Consider the following 16,888-nt stretch of genomic DNA (forward strand, 5'->3'; position numbering starts at 1 on the left):
ATGCAGGCCGCTGCACGGAGCGACCTTGCGGGCTTATCAACGAGGCGAGGCGTGACACACATGTGTCTCAGCATACCTCAGATCAAGTTTGAAAACCAGCATCAACCGTGCATAAATTTGCATATTCGATCATTTTTGACAAAGTTATGGCACTTTGAACTTTGGTAGGGGCCATGTATTGTAGCGCAATACTCAGAATGCTTGTACATTATAATTCTTGCTTCTTCTTTATTTCTCTCTTTCTTTATCTATATGTCTTCGGAGAAATGAATTATTGTAGCATTTTTTTTCTTTTCTGGAAGGTTCATTTGACTGTGCTTGGATGGGTTTGAGGGTTGTGGAGTAGCGGCTGAAACCCGAATCCTATCCAGGTTCCTCCTGATGACTCCATCTTTCCTCTTTACCTTTTTTTGTGGTTCCTTTGATGACTCCAATGCAGTATTTGGTTTTCTGTTTCATGGCGTATACCCTGGTACAATGGCGGTTTCCTGGTGAGGAAATTGAAATGGCATCCCAGTGAATGTGGTCTCAAATCCAGTTGAACACAGCAGTAACTAGAACGGCATTCAGTGGAGCGCATACCTCCGCCAAGCTGAACACTTATGTTTTGAATTCCATTGATAGGCCGGATCTGGCTTCGAACCTGAAAAAAAAAATCTAATCGGCTTGTTCTTGTCACCAAACCAAATCATCCACCTAGTTGAGTTATAACTCGTCCATAACTTTTTAAAATGTCATGTGGGTTCCGAGAATTATCGCTTTTCACCCGATCTCTCAATGGTGAAGAATCACTTTAATAATTAAATAATTCTCGTATCCGAATCCATATTCAGATCTTCACCAAAATCGAATCGATTCGTCCTTGTCACACACCCAATCTCTCCACCAAGCTTCGTCCAAATCCGTCGATAACGTTTTGAGATATCCTGCTGTATATAGTTTTTGGCCCAATATCTCCCAATGAGGAAGAATCATTTAAAAAATTCAAGTATCCGAATCCAGATAATCACCAAAATCTAATCATTTCGTTCTTGTCACATACACTACATCTCTGCCAAATTTCGTCCTAATCCGTCCACAACTTTTTGAGATATTTTGTTCACAAACAAACAGACAGACAGGTGTGCAAACATAACCTCCATCCACCTTTGGTGGTGGAGGTGATAACGATTTGGATTCTAATTTTATGGAAACAGAGTCTGAGGATAATTACTGTATCGATATTGAATTCCCTGCCTGTTCCACTTGGTTTGTCTACATGTGACACCATTCCACGCTTCGTGGTCGACTCTTAATGCCCTCTTGGCAACTTGGGTCGAGGACTAGAATGCAACCAATGGGTAGTGCTATGTAATATTCTCCAAGTCGAAAAATATAAATCCCAAGATCTGTTTTTCCTCTCAATTTTCTGTGCTTGATTCTATCATTCCGTTCACTCGCAGTCTTCTATTCTTCCCTGTGATTTGATCGATAACCTGACCTCTTCACTTGTGTGCTTCTCTTCAGTGTGACAATGGGCTGACCGCCGAAGAGAATGCATCATGCAGAAAGATTAAACTTGAAATGAAGATTTTGAAAGGCAAGATGAGGCAAGCCAAGAGAAAGAACAAGGTGGGTCGACGTGGATCAAAAGCAGAAAAATCCATGGCGTTTCCTGAAACATTCACAGACTTAGGACATCAATACCTGCCTTTGTAGGAGAGATGAAATTATCATTTGCAGACAAATTTAAATGTATAAGAGTAGTGCTCCATAAGAGGCTCAAAGACCCCCATCCTTTGGAAGATTTGCCTGGCTTTCCTCGAATTTCAATGAAAGTTTATATACCGCCCTCCGTTTTCATTTTCTTTCTTTGACCCCTCTTTTCAGGAGGGATGCGGTGATGGCACATGTGGCCTGTGTCCCATGGAGAGGGAGGAGTTAGGAAAGAAGAAGGCTCAAATGAAAGTTTGGAAGGAGAAGAAGAAGATCCACAAGAAAAATAAGGAGGTGAGCTTCCAGACAGCTTATGTGTTTGCAGCCTCCCTGTTTAAGCAAACGAGGATTTTTGAGCTAAAGTTTGCTTGACAATCATACTAAAATACGCAATTGTTGGTGTCTGCCTTTCTGTGTGCCTGACGATTTTTGATCGTGATACATTCGCTCGTTACTTATCCAATCGCAACCAAACTTGTCAGGGAGACTAAGGTTGTAGCGATTTAACGTCCACCCCACCCAAATGGGGTTTTTCCTGCCAAGGAAGTTGCGTGTTGAGGTGTATATCCATGTTAAGATAGCTTTATCGTAGCGTTTTTCCAAAACCACTTCTAATAAGAAAAGTAACAACACTAAAAATAGCAGAATATTACTGTTATTACAAAGCAATATTAATACAATTAATAATATCTTACCTCCCCAAAGGGTTTTTCCTCCTTGAGCAAATGCAGTATTCATGTGAATAAACAGCTTATCGGACCGTATTGGTGGGAGCACCCTGACCAGAAGTACAAACAAGTACACATACATTCAAAGTACACCGCCCCATGCCAAATAATTAAATATGCTGCAGCGCGGCATTGCCGGGGCGCCTCCGGCGCCCGGCAATACCGCAGTGCAGCTCATTGAGGCTGCATTGGGAGGGAGAGGTGTACACTAATTGATTGATTAATTGTATAATTAAAATCAATAAAAGATTATCACAAAATATTTTCATAATCAATTAGCTAATCGCATAACTAAACCACTAGTGCTTCATCCGAAGATGTATCTTTTAGAAATCTAATTAAATAAGTCATTTATAAAAAATTAAATAATTAATTGATTACTCAATAAATTAATTAATCGATTAATCAATAAATAATTAATAGATGAAATGATTAATCAATAAATCAAAAATATCCTTGATAGCCACATCACTTGGTCACTCATGTCCAAATATTAGCTTCCCAGCTCAAAAGGTGCCTGAGATATTGGCCAAATGAGAAAGAAAATAAATAAATGATTAATAATGAAAATAAATAAATAATCATAAAAAATTAAATTATTAATCAATTTGGTCAGAGAACACATAAACTACTAGTCTAGTAGGAAGACTAGGTCCCCCTGCACCCCCCGGAGATATACTTCTAATCAGTGTTTCTAGATTGGAAAAAATGTGTAGAAAATGACTAGCTATGGCCCCAAGCTGAAAAAATGTCCCACATACCATTTTTATGCAAATTACTGCTGCCATTATCAAAAAAACGATTTTTGACATATCTCAGCCAATATTGCAGATAATTGAAAAATGAAGGTGTCTAGACCCATGTTTTGAAGGGCATAGATCATGATAGAACTATTCATAACATGATTACATGTGTCTATGGTATACTAGTATGCTAATTAGTGCTTTATTTACAAAATAATCACAGTTTTACGAAATAATAGACTCATATTAAGGTCCGTCTACACAGACGTTAACACAAAGTTTTATTTTTCTAAATATTACAACTGTCAAAATAGTCCTAGCACTCAATGTGACCACTCTTCTCTTGCTTGTTTTAGATAAACATCATTAGCATTAGTGATTCTACACTGAGTCAGTCATCATCATTTTCATCGAAATCGTCAGAGTCAAACTCTTCTTCTCCTTCCTCTTCCTCCTCCTCTTCGTGCTCTCCTGTGTTCAGAAGATCCACCAGTGAGGTTGGTAGGATGGGACCACTGGACCACATTGGTTTCAACAGTCCTTCATCAGTCCTTATCCATCCTTGCTCCTCATAAGGTTTTGGCTTTTCGATGATAGGTTGATCGGCTCTTTTGTACAATGCTACGCGGTGGTTCACACGCTGGATGTGCGGCTTCAGGGCAGACTGGCATGGAGGAAGGCGAGCCAGATCAACCTTGGACTTGGATGTGAGGGTCTTGTCCTCTCCCACCATTTTTCGTAGCAGCTTGGCACGGACAATGTCCACTGATGACTCGCGACTCTGGCCGTACATCACACAGGTGAATTTTTCTAACTGCCTCTCCACCTCAGGGTTGGCATCCCAGTTGTCACCCAGTTCACCGAATGCCCTGTGAAACCTGGGATTCTTCTCCAGCTTTTTCAAGGGCCCGACTTTTCCCTTCCCTTTGAAGGCACTGGTGCAGTCTTCTCCGCTGAACACATAGTACCCCAGGAGAGTGGCCAGTTGCAGCACTGGGTGGGTGGGGGAGAACCAGTTGCAGAGGTGAAACCCCCTAGCCCAGGCACAGGCTGCAGGCCACAGCTTCCGATGTATCTGATGAAGAGCCAGATGTAGTACTCTTGCATCGTAGTGGCATAGACTGTGTCATTCTCTGCTGGCGGTGTGAATGATGAGCCTTCAGGGAACTTCGGGCCAACGCGAGTAAAGTGCAAGGGTGGGAGAGTTTTTGGTGTGTCGACCTTCAGGCTACGCTGTTGTGACCTATTGATGGTAGGTAGCATTCGGTCCTTGCTGCTCTCGAACCCGGGCTTGACCTCCTGCACCATGATTCCTCCAGCACTGTTTACAATGTTGCTGCCGTGCACACTGGTAGTGGTTTTATTCAAGTTGTCCCACTCACAGTGGAATACAAGGTTGCCCTCTCCTGTCACAATTTGTGGTGTACGATAAGTTGAGACTTCATCCAGGACCTTGGCGAGAGCAGTTTCCAACTCCAAGGCGAAATCGTAGCTCTCAGAGTGTCCAAGCCTGTGTAGTATTGTGGTGAGCTGTTTGCTTCGGAACAGGTGCCTTACAGTCACACAGAGGAGAATGTGCTTTGGTAACTTCCATTTTCCATCTGACACTGCACGGCACAGATCTTGTCCAATGGAGAAGACCAGACGCTTCACCTTTTCTGTCTCGATGCCCTCCTTGCCAGTCATTAGCACGCTGAGAAAGCGGACAAGGTCTGGAGGTAGGATGTCTTCAGGATTGAGCTCCATGTCTTCAGCTGTTGGTGGCCATGGTTGGTCTTTACACTCTCTGAAAGCCTGTAGAATACCCTGGCGAAGTTGGAGGGCAACATTTTGGTTCTTGTTTGTGCTTCCGAGTGTGAATGCTCGTGCGAGAGCATTGGAAACTGTTATGTTTGAGCTGTGCACAAGCCAGAAAGAAATGACATCACATTTGTCATGATCAACCTTCGTGAAGTGGATATGCTCCTTGATTGGGTCATTCTGTAGGCGTTTCAGTAGTTTCTCTGACCGATAATTTGAGTTCTCATATCCATTCAGTTTCAGTTCCTCGACATAGAGCAAGCGCAAGGAAGAAAGCTGTAGAACTTTATTCTGCTGGATGACCTGGGTTTGAATGTGTTCCAGTACTGAGTTGAATGCCTTTTCATGGGCGGCTGACATGCAAGCCTGCTCCTTTGGTGCTTCGGCTCTGTGAATCGCACGCTCATAGTTGTAGAATGCTGTGCGGAAAGCTTTAAAACATGACGGATGGTGTTTGGCCTCACATGCAAAGAGGTCTTTGTTTTTCACCTTTCGATGGAGTCGATAGAGACCCATTTTCTCAGCCCGTGTTTCGATTTGCTCCCATGCATTTTCTTTGTTTTTAAAGGATGGGAAGGTTGTAGGCCTCTCAGTATTGCGATGAGCATCTTTGGTCTCAACTTTCTCACAAAATATACACTCTGGCGGGAAGATGGGTTCAGCAGAACCTCCTGGTTTACGAGGAGAGTGATGCCATGATGAGGTTGATGGCCCTGGTTCTGTATCATCTCCCAGACGATGAAAGTGGCGGACAAAGTGCTTATAACACTTGCTGTGATATCCTACTCTTTCTAGGTCATCAGGAAGAGTTGCCGGGATCTGATCACATACTGATTGCATACGACATGGGGAGTCATGCGGTTGGTTGAGACGTCTATCCCGGATCTTTTGAAGCAGTTGCAGTTTTTCTGAAGCAGATCCTTTAATTTTACGGAGGGGCGTGAAATCCCCATGATCAGACATGGATGGTACATGAAGGATGCATGTAGGAGGAGAGCTTTGGGCTGCAGGTTCTACACTCCGTTTTCTTTTGGGCATGCTTGCTGTCGATGTCTACCATCACTGTTAAATGACAAATAAGAAATCACGAATGATGTTAAAAGTGCCTGTGAAAGGAGGCTCTGAGTTTTCAGTGAGGTAACAGAGGTTCTGAGTCATGTTCTACACTAGGGTACTTTTTAGCTGACTAAACCATGTTTAGTGGCATCAAAAGTGCTAATAGCTAAAACATCTAAATTCTTCCACACTAACGTTAGCTATCTAGGCCAATGAAACATTGTGCTAAGTTACTGTAGCTAGCTCAGCTGTCGTGCCTCTTTCTGGTTCAATTCATATACAGAAGTCAACAGATATGTCTCATGTTTGGCATTAACAAAAGTTTAAGTTACACCGACATTAGGAACATACTGTACATAGATGAGGCTAGCTTTAACGTTAGCTAACATGGTGCTAGCTGGCTCAGCTGTTATTCTGCCTGTTTATGATTTCATGCAGAAACTGAAGTCAAGAGTGTGAGTAACATTATAGTTAGCATCTTACCTGGCTAGATTGGAGGATGAATACCAAGAACAACACACAGATGGAATGGAAGACTGAACTTTCAACTGAGGTATTCAATAACATCAACGTTACCAATTGATACGAGCGCGCGACATTACCAATTGATACGAGCGCGCGAGCGCGCATGTTACATGGATGGAAATGTAAAATGGCAGCTATAGCAGCACTAATTTGGATCTCTAGTCTGTCATTTCTGCACTGTGATTGGATAACATAAAAAAATATGTTTGGGAGTTAACAGCAGGAGTTGGTAGATTTTACGTGGGCTGGGTGAGAAACCTTTAAATAAGCAAGTGAAAATCTCTCGCAATACAAAGTCAATGGTGGGAAGAAAAGTTGAGTGGTACCAATGTTACTGCCAATGTCCCGCCCCTATGCAAGACTCAGGAGCATCTTGTTGACATTTAACCTTGAAAATACCTGGGTTTAGACCCCTTATGTACCATGTTAAGTTATCTGCAGTATTAACGTATCCTTATCATTTGTAAAACTGATTATTTTGTAATTACAGCATTAATATGCATACTAGTATACCATAGACACATGTAATCATGTTATGAATAGTTCTATCATGATCTATGCCCTTCAAAACATGGGTCTAGACACCTTCATTTTTCAATTATCTGCAATATTGGCTGAGATATGTCAAAAATCGTTTTTTTGATAATGGCAGCAGTAATTTGCATACAAATGGTATGTGGGACATTTTTTCAGCTTGGGGCCATAGCTAGTCATTTTCTACACATTTTTTCCAATCTAGAAACACTGATTAGAAGTATATCTCCGGGGGGTGCAGGGGGACCTAGTCTTCCTACTAGACTATACCACTATTTCATCAGAATATGTAACTTAAAAAAAAAATTTTTTTTGTCATTAATCAAATAATTAAATAATTAATCGATTAATTGATTAATTAATAAATCAAAAATATCCTTTGCAGCCAAATCACCTGGTCATTGGCATGTCCAAATATCAGCTTCCTAACTCAAAAGGTGCCTGAGTTAATGGTCAGAAGAGAAAGGAAATTTGATTAATTAAATAAGTACTTAAATAATCGCTAATAATTAAATAACTCCTCAATTTATTGATTAATCAAAAAAAAAAATACCGTTTTTGACAAAGGACTTGCTCACTATTGTGCCGAAATTTCAGCTTCCTAGCTCAAAGGATGGCTGAGATATCGCCCGGACAACCAAGAAAGAAAACAAGAAAGAAAAACAAGAAAACAAGAAAACAAGAAAGAAACCAGAGTGAAAACTGAGTACTCTCTTTCAGCGTGCGTCACTGCCGAGCCCCCTTTGGTGCCCGGCAATGACGATTTGCAATGCCTGGAGATGGCATAGGAAAGGAGCAGTGTACAACAAGAAAGAAACCAGAGTGAAAACTGAGTACTCTCTTTCAGCGTGCGTCACTGCCGAGCCCCCTTTGGTGCCCGGCAATGACGATTTGCAATGCCTGGAGATGGCATAGGAAAGGAGCGGTGTACAATATTATAAACCACAAACACGTTTGATTACCTTTTGAAAAAGTTGCTCCTGCAGATTAACACTAAAGTGAAAGGGATGAAAAAATAAGTTACCAAAGTTACCAGTGTTTTAAGTTACCAAAGCAACTAGCGAGCATTTTGTGTGCACCCCCTGTTGTTTGTAACGGGCTAAACCAGCCATTTTCACAACCACGTGAGAGATGGGTTCACAATAACATTTTGTGCAAAAGAACCAACGAAATGAAAACCTTGAGCAGTTTGTGCACAAAGAGCTAATCGTTAAGGTAAAGGCAATCCTGGTTAAGGACGTGATTCGCAGTACTCAACAATACTTCCAAATAATTTTCATTTCTTGTTCTTATCAAGAAGTGAAAATGAACTATTTCATTTTTTGCACCATTTTCTTTTTCTCCCACAATCCCAACCCTTGTGCTCACACAACCACATCCAGGGCCCCAGCTCCAGCGAATCTGACACTGGCCTGGAAAAAGATGAGTTTGAATGCTGGAAGACATCAAAGGCTGAAATTAAACGTTTGAAGAAGAAAGCAAAAAAGGTGAAAGCAGATAAAGCGTGTTTTTGCTTGCAAATACAATCGCCCAACTTTGTCACATTCAATATGAATATATATATATATAGGTACTGCTCATACAGTCACGTGAAAAAGTAAGTATACCCCATGTAAAGTTTTGACTTTTTCGAACATATTTCAACATACAGCTATTTGATCTTCATTTCAACAATATTGATAGATAAAGGACTAAAGGTGATATAACATAACAAATATCATGAAACATTTACATTTTGTAGTCCATTGTATAATTTAAATAAACATAAATGCAAATTTCGCATGTGGAAAGAGTAAGTACACCCTTGGCTCTAATAGGTGGTATTGCCCACTTTGGCAGAAACAACTTCAAGTAGGCGTTTCTTATAACTGTCTACCAGTCTCTGACATCTACTGGGAGAAATTTTTTCCCACTCCTCCATGCAGAATTCTTTCAGCTGTGCGATGTTTGAGGGGTTTCTTGCATGCACAGCTCGTTTCAAATCTCCCCACATCATCTCGATGGGATTTAGATCCGCGCTTTGACTTGGCCATTCCAGAACCCTCCATTTCTTTCTTGTCAGCCATTCCTTGGTGGATTTACTGGTATGTTTAGGGTCATTGTCATGTTGCAAGGTCCACCTTCGGTTGAGCTTCAACTTTCCGACAGATGGCCTCACATTATCCTCAAGCACCCTCTGGTTCAATGAAGCATTCATAGTGGATTATATGATGGTGAGCTGCACAGGCCCTGATGCAGCAAAGCTGCCCCAAACCATAATATTTCCACCACCATGCTTTACAGTTGGTATCAGGTTCTTGTGGTCAAATGCTGTCTTTGGTTTTCGCCAAACATGTCTTCTGGTACTGTGGCCAAATAGCTCTACCTTTGACTCATCTGTCCAGAGCACATTGTTCCAGAAGTGCTGGTCTTTGCCTAGGTGTTCATTGGCAAACTTTATTCTTGCCCTGATGTTCTTTCTGGACAGCAAAGGTTTCCTCCTGGCACACCTCCCATGTAGATCAAATTTGTGCAGCCTCTTTCCAATGGTAGACTCGTGCACATTGACATCAACAGTGGCAAGAGCTACCTGAAGGTCCCGTGATGACATTCTGGGGTTCTTAGAGACTTCCTTCAGCATCTTGGGGTCTGCTCTCAGGCTGAACTTGCTGGGGCAGCCTGGCTTGAACAAGTTGGCAGTTGTTTGGAATCTTCCCCACTTGTAGATTATCTTCCGGCCAGTCGAATGATTGATTTCAAATTGTTTGGAGTTCTTTTTAAATCCCTTCCCAGACTCGTAGGCATCTATAACCTTCATTCTGAAGGCCTCAGAGAGCTCTTTTGATCTAGGCATGGTGATGCCACACACTTCAACAACAAAGAGCAAACCAAACTAAATGTCTGAGGTTTAAATAAGGCAGGTTCCTCCAAGATCCTCTCTAATGATGTTCTCATCATTTGCACCTGAGCTGGTGCACCTGATTGTAATTTTAGGTATTTGAAGTTGTGATAAATGTAGGGGTGCACTTACTTTTTCCACATGCGAAATTTGCATTTATGTTTATTTAAATTATACAATGGACTACAAAATGTAAATGTTTCATGATATTTGTTATGTTATATCACCTTTATTTACCAATATTGTTGAAATGAAGATCAAATAGCTGTATGTTGAAATATGTTGAAAAAGACAAAACTTTCCATGGGGTGTACTTACTTTTTCACGTGACTGTATATGTATATATGAGGGGCAGTCAATAAGTAACTTTAACATATTTTTCACATCTGGTTTATTGCATGTACGTGTGTAACAACTGTGTTATTTTTCAACATAATCTCCATTTTGTCCAATGCATTTTTTCCAGCGCTTTACTAATGCCTGGATTCCTTTTGAAAAAAATATTTTGCCTGCTTGTGTAGCCAATCGTGCACCGCCTCTTCGTCCTCTTCATCGGATTGGAAATTGGTTCCACCATCCACCTCTAAGTGGCCCAAAGATGTGGTAATCCGAAGGGTCGAGGTCTGGTGAGTAGGTTGAATGAGGAAGACTCTCAAAATGCATGTTGTCGCAGCTGTTGCACGGGAAGTATGGGGCCGAGCATTGTCATGCTTCAGCAAAACACCAGTAGTGAGTCGTCCACAACATTTTGATCTGATTGCTGGTTTCAGATCATTTTTATGGAGGTTGCAGTATGATGCACTGGTGACTGTGGTCCCTCTGGGCATGTAATGCTGTACAAGTGGGCCTCGGCTATCCCAGAAGAGCGTCAGCATCACTTTTCCAGCGTACGGCTGTGTGCAGAATTTTTTTGGGCTTCGGTGAAGTTGAATGGCGCCACTCTTTGCTTGCCCTCTTTGTTTCTCGCTGAAAGCAGTCGAACCAGCTTTCATCCACAGTCACTACGCACTGCAAGAAAGCGTCGCCTTCTGTTTTGTAACGTCACAGAAGTTCTTCACATGCGTCCACTCACCATTCTTTCAGTTCGGGTGTGACTTGTCTCGGCACCCACCTTGCAGACACTTTGCAGAACCTCAGTACATTGTGAATGATATGGTGTGCTGAACCATGGCGAATGTTCAATTCAGAGACCACTTCATCGAGCGTAATGTGACGGTTTTCCCTTAGGACGGCGCTCAAGTCCTGCAACCATTTCTGGTGTGTCGGCTGTGTGAGGCCGGCGCGAGCGAGCATCGTGTGCCACACTGGACACACCACTTTTAAACTTCCTGTCCCAGTCATACACCTGCTGCAGCGATAAACACGCGTCACCATAATGCATCTTCATTCTGCAATGGATTTCACTGGGATTCACACCCTCACTTCCTAAGAAACGGATGACAGAACGTTGCTCCTCCCTGGTGCATACTTCCAATGGAGCTGCCATCTTGGAACTGCTCTACTGACGTCATACGCTCAATGTTTCCAGATCTAAAATAGGCAAAACAATACTCGAACCCATAGATATAACATATGTCGTCTACAACTACACACATTACATTCTCGAATTTAAATCGCCATTTTAAGATTGCTTATTGACTGGCCCTCGTATATATATACACGCATGCGCCTGACTCATTTTGGTGTTGTAAAGTTACAAACCAGTGTAGTTGTCTTCTGCTGTCATCATCCCTGGATTCAGAGCCACCATCTTTCACTGTTTCTCATACACATCTGATCTGTACATTCAGAGTGCCACTGACAGTACCGCTGTTGGCTTGACAAGCAAAGAAATGGAAGATCTCAAGAACCTGGAGAAGAAATTTAAGGCGTTGAAATTGAAGAAAAAAGAATACAAGAAAAAAAACAAGTCTGCTTCGGTAAGCTTACAAATCGTTTGATTTTTTACGTCCCAGAAGGGAATTCAAGGAAATCTTTGTTCCACATCGCAAATGAAAAGTAATACTGTAAATCACACTTTTGATGCTCTTAGGTTTGCTTCATCTCCACTCACCAATCCGATTTATTTTCCCCAACAATCCCAACCCATGTGCCCACACCCCCACATCTAGGACTCCGACTCGGACTCCGACACCGGATTAACTGCTGAAGAGTTTCAATCCTGGAAGAGTTATACATGCCAATTGAAGTGTTTGAAGAAGTGGAAGAAGGAAGCCAAAAAGGCGTATAAAAAGGCAAACAAGGTGGTAAATTCCAAAATCCAGGCTCACCACCCATTATCATTCTCCCTTTCCTCCTTTTACCCATTTGCCCAACAGCCTTCCTGAGGCTGTTCAATCACTCTCTTCCATTCAGGAATTCAAGTTTGCAGTGTACTGTCATTTCATATTGGCTCCATCCCGACCCGTGTTCTTGTTTTCCCCCATTAACATGACCTAACCCAATCATTATACTTCCTGGTTACTGTTTGTTTCCTGCCCTCCTGTCTCTTAATTCCCCTATACATTCATTCCCTTGATTGTTGCATCCACCTGCTGCTCCACTACCTTTAAATTGCCTTTTTGCCCTTTGTGACCTCACTCTTCCACCAAAGCTACAATTTGTATCCCCAAAAAATGGAAAACAAATATTGTTGCAGCAAAATTAATATATGCTGACGACTGATGAATACTTAATGTAAAATCAAATTATATTTCACACCAGCCTCTCCATCTTGGTAAAAGGTCACATGAATGAAGTCATCAGGTATTGCAATGCATGGTGGCCACTACTAATGAGTATATTGAATTGCATTCTGAGGAGTTCAAATGTAGCTGACGGCAACAGCATTAAGGGATTTAGATCCTGGGATTCTAAGGATTTGGATTTAGACTCGGATTGTCAATAAAAATCCATTTGGCACATTTTTGATGCTCAGGGATATTCTACCTCCTGATCTTTCTGGTCTGATCGATATATTATTCCAGTCTCCAATTTATTGGTGTAGGCACTGCTCGTGTTACCTATGTAAGGGCAGCACAGCCCAAAATCCTGCTTACACAAATGACTAAGATGTGCGGTAAGTAGTTTAAGTACTAACCATTGACCTGCATTTGCTGTCTCCTCTTTAACCCTTCCTTCATAAGGGTGCTCCATGTGCTGGCGCAGTTGTTTTCCTGTCACCCACGGATATGGAAGAGATGAAGAAGCTGAAGGAAAGTAAGAAGAAACTGCAGCAAAAGAAGAGAGAATACAAGAAAAAGAATAATGTAAGCTCTCATACATTTGCAAATGGTTAAGTCAAAATTGTGCATGGGTTTTTGTCCGTGCAATGGGCAAGATGTCATTGAAATGTTTTTCCTAATAAATTTTCACAGATTGAGGTTTCTTCAACTTCAAGTGACTCCGATGAAAACCTGACACCGGAGCAAGTGAAAAAGAAAAAGCAGATGAAGGAAGAAGGAAAGAAGTATAAGAAGATGATGAAACAGCAAAAGAAGGATGCGAAAGCCAAAAACAAGAAGCCTGGAGATGTAAGTGCTAAAGGAGGATTCATTTTCAAAATGCTTAGGGTTGAGAAGGTTGTTTGAGTCAATAATAGCCGAATTTATGATTGCACTTTGGAGTCTAAACGGTTGTATGGTAATTGGCTCAAGGAAGGTTAAGGTGTGTTGCAACACAGTGATTGTAAAAGCAGGGGTGTTGAGGAGAGTGAGGAGGGTTTGCGAAAGATTGTAACAACCAAGTAGTCTCGTCGCCTACGTCATAGTACAGAAAAACTAATTTAGCTTTTACTGTAGGGAGTCACGTGGTCAAAGATCATGTGCAATAAGCGTCGAGGTTAAGCAATGCAGAAGAATACGTCTTTAGAATTATTACCCTCGCCAGAGGAGAGTGTATTGCGTTTGAGTGTTTGTTTGTTGGAAAAAAAATTTTTTCACAAGTTTGTTGATCACTCCGGTTTGTGTGTGTTTCTCTGACCGCTCACTTATACTTGCCTACAGGTCACAATTTTAAACCGATCTTCACGAAACTTCAACAAATAATAGATTTTGTGGTCTGACAATCCCATATATTTTTGACGTCAAAAGGTCAACATAGGCCAAAGGTCAACCACTTTTTTTCAAATTTCTAAAATCCTCAGTTTTAATCCGATTGACTTCAAATCTGAATCGGATATTCATATCAGCTAACTGAAACCAACCACCAACTATTTTGGAGATCAATTTCGGCCAAAAGGTCAACATAGGCCAAAGTTCATCCGAGTATGTTTACTGTTGTGAGAAATGAGGTGTGGCTGATGTTTCGACCATCAACCCTTCATTTATTTTTCTCCGACAAATGACTAGTGCTTGAAACGTCGTCTGCACCTCGTTTCCCACGGTGCTAAGCCTTAGAGTCTTGTCAACTTCTAGTTGCTAGAATCCATTGAAAAAAACTTACGTTTGACTCATAGAAAGTTTATAATAACCATAAGAAGATTTTCAAGGGCTGGTGATGATCAAAGAGTATGGATGAATATCAATCAACCTATGAACATTTTGGTGAAATAGCTTTGAGAGCTACTTATAGTATTGTTTAGGGTCTTATTGCCAATGATTGAATGTGTCAGAAGGATTTGCAGAATGACATTTTCTATCTAATAAAGCGACCATCCTCTCTTCCCTCAGCCCAAGCCAAGTGATTCCTCCTCTTCTTCCAGTTCTTCCTCCTCTTCAAGTTCCTCCTCTTCCTCCAGTGATAATGAGTGCGGTGCATGTCCCACCAAACCACCCGTATGCAAACCGTGTCCCCAAATGGAGAAGCCATGTCCCCAACTGGAGAAATCGTGTCCCAAGTTGCCAAAATAGTGATGGAGTTTTCCAAAGAGTCACACTGGCCTTCGGTCTTGTGACCAACACACGGCTTATTCTTGCTTTTTATTCGGCTTCTAACAAGTTAACCTCGGCTAAAATTGATCAGTTTGGCAACAAAAAATATTTTACTTTGCTTTTCGTGCAGAACCATTCATTTTAATCATCAAAAAAGAATGGTTAACTTTCTCAACGCTGGTGAGTTTCCTTTTCAAAGACTTTTACCCCCCTCATGAGGAAGGTCAAAACCCTTGAAAGACTCAGTTTGGAAGTTGAAAGAGGAACGTTGTACTGTGTGATCCAACGGATGATTTGTGTTGAAAAAAAAAAATGCTGAAAAATACAACAAAAACTTCTTTTTTTTTCTTAAAAGACACGGTCAGAAGTTTGACGTTTTGACCACGGAATGGTCTTCAACTGAGACCAAGCAAGACATATCGTCCAAAGTCTTCATATACCCTTTGAGAGAGGTCGAAGTGGGAGTGGCAGGGGGGATCCTATGTCCAAAGAAGGAAAGGGGAGGAAAGAGGACCATGAGATAGGAGAGAAGGACGAAGAGGTGGGTTGAAGAGAATGAAAGAGGAATAAAGGGGGGCAATCTAAACCGGATCCACTCACCCCACTCACCACACTCTCCTTAACTCCTATCAGCTACTCCCATTCTTCCTCCACCCCCATTCTTCCTCAACCCCCATACTTTCCTCTACCTGCTGCCTCCACCCTCTTCATTTATCCACCATTTCTCTTCCCCTTCTCACAATCCTTTGATCCACCCCCACTCTCTATCACGACCAGCTCGGTGTACCTGTCCTGCTCGGTCCCAGTTGAAGTGCACCTTGTGGTCAATGCATTGAAGCTCTGAGGATTTGCTGTTCAACAAAATGGTCAATTGGTGATATTTTGCTTTCATTATCTTGTGATCTCTGCACCTTTAAAATGTGATGTCTCAACTGCACTTCGTTTGTCCTTTATCATGCAATAATGATTAATTGTGGTGGATTATGAGGGATTCAATGGGAAATTTTTCTGTATTTGAGGGAATGGTGAAATAAACGATTAAAACTTTATTGCAGCATCTTATTTATCAAACAACTTATTGTCGAACTTTGTTTTTTATTTGGATGCCCCAGTTACAAGGTTCATGGAAGAGCGAGTTGGCAGAGGGTAAAATGGTAATGTAATGATAGTCGGGCAGTGTAGCAACAGCAGACATGAAAGGAAAGGTGATGAATGTACAAGAAAAGAGGAGACAGGGAATAGAGGAGTAAAGACAATAACTGCCAAGTAAGAGGGTTACGCTCTGATTCTGATGTACCATACTCTGTTACAGAGCACCGGTGCTACCAAAGCAGTTTCTTGGCAATGTTTATACTGGGTGGTTTGCCATTGCCTTCCCAGCAGCCACTGGAGCAGGAAGGAAGCTCCACAAATACGTCAAAAAAGGAACAAAAGAGTTGAGTTGGGAAGTAAGGCTGTCATAACCAAAATCTAATCGGCTTGTTCTTGTTACCGACCCAACTCATCTTCTTGTGTTGAACTTTCAGAAAACTGACCGTAGAACCAGGACTGGTGGGGCGGAGGTTGGAAGGGGGGCGGGGGGAGTGGAGGTTTCAATTGCCTCGATCACCTGAAGTTACAGGGATACTCATTTTAACAATCTGTAAGAGTTTCGGGTTAATGTCTCAATGACTGCTTGTACCATGTATAGATGGGTCTTCTACATCAAGTATATATATATATATATATATATATATATATATATATATATATATATATATATATATATATATATATATATATATATATAAGTTCAAAACACACCTGGTCACAAGTGTGCCGCACTGACCGGGTCCTCAGTCGAGGTCCTTAGCATCATTCCGTTTCGGCCCTTCAACCTCGATACGGTCAGCTAAGGTGGGCCAGCAGGGGCACATACACATCCACATGCAGCAACTATACCTGGATGCGTACATACCCCCACCCCCAGCCAGTGCGACCGCAGACTACTACTACTACTACCACCACCACCACCACCACCACCACCACCAACAACAACAACAAAACAACAACAACAACAACAACAACAACAACAACAAC

The 16,888-nt window shown here is 41.7% G+C and overlaps 1 protein-coding gene across 5 annotated transcripts in view; it reads left to right on the forward strand.

Annotated features, from left to right (window-relative positions):
- LOC137412061 (uncharacterized) overlaps nucleotides 1–15,858 on the forward strand; it is a 43,013-nt gene extending 27,155 nt beyond the window's left edge. For all 5 annotated transcript variants that reach the window (XM_078780491.1, XM_078780492.1, XM_078780490.1 and 2 more), the window contains exons 4-11: nucleotides 1,507–1,611; nucleotides 1,870–1,989; nucleotides 8,464–8,568; nucleotides 11,750–11,878; nucleotides 12,071–12,202; nucleotides 13,085–13,207; nucleotides 13,316–13,471; nucleotides 14,609–15,858. In XM_078780491.1, coding sequence (XP_078636617.1) covers nucleotides 1,507–1,611; nucleotides 1,870–1,989; nucleotides 8,464–8,568; nucleotides 11,750–11,878; nucleotides 12,071–12,202; nucleotides 13,085–13,207; nucleotides 13,316–13,471; nucleotides 14,609–14,788 — 1,050 coding nt within the window. In that variant the 3' untranslated portion in view covers nucleotides 14,789–15,858. The remainder of the gene's footprint in view (nucleotides 1–1,506; nucleotides 1,612–1,869; nucleotides 1,990–8,463; nucleotides 8,569–11,749; nucleotides 11,879–12,070; nucleotides 12,203–13,084; nucleotides 13,208–13,315; nucleotides 13,472–14,608) is intronic.
- Nucleotides 15,859–16,888: the final 1,030 nt, after the last annotated feature.

This window comes from Myxine glutinosa, chromosome 6 (genome assembly GCF_964187855.1).
Source record: "Myxine glutinosa chromosome 6, kmMyxGlut1.1, whole genome shotgun sequence".
Lineage (NCBI taxonomy): Eukaryota > Metazoa > Chordata > Myxini > Myxiniformes > Myxinidae > Myxine > Myxine glutinosa.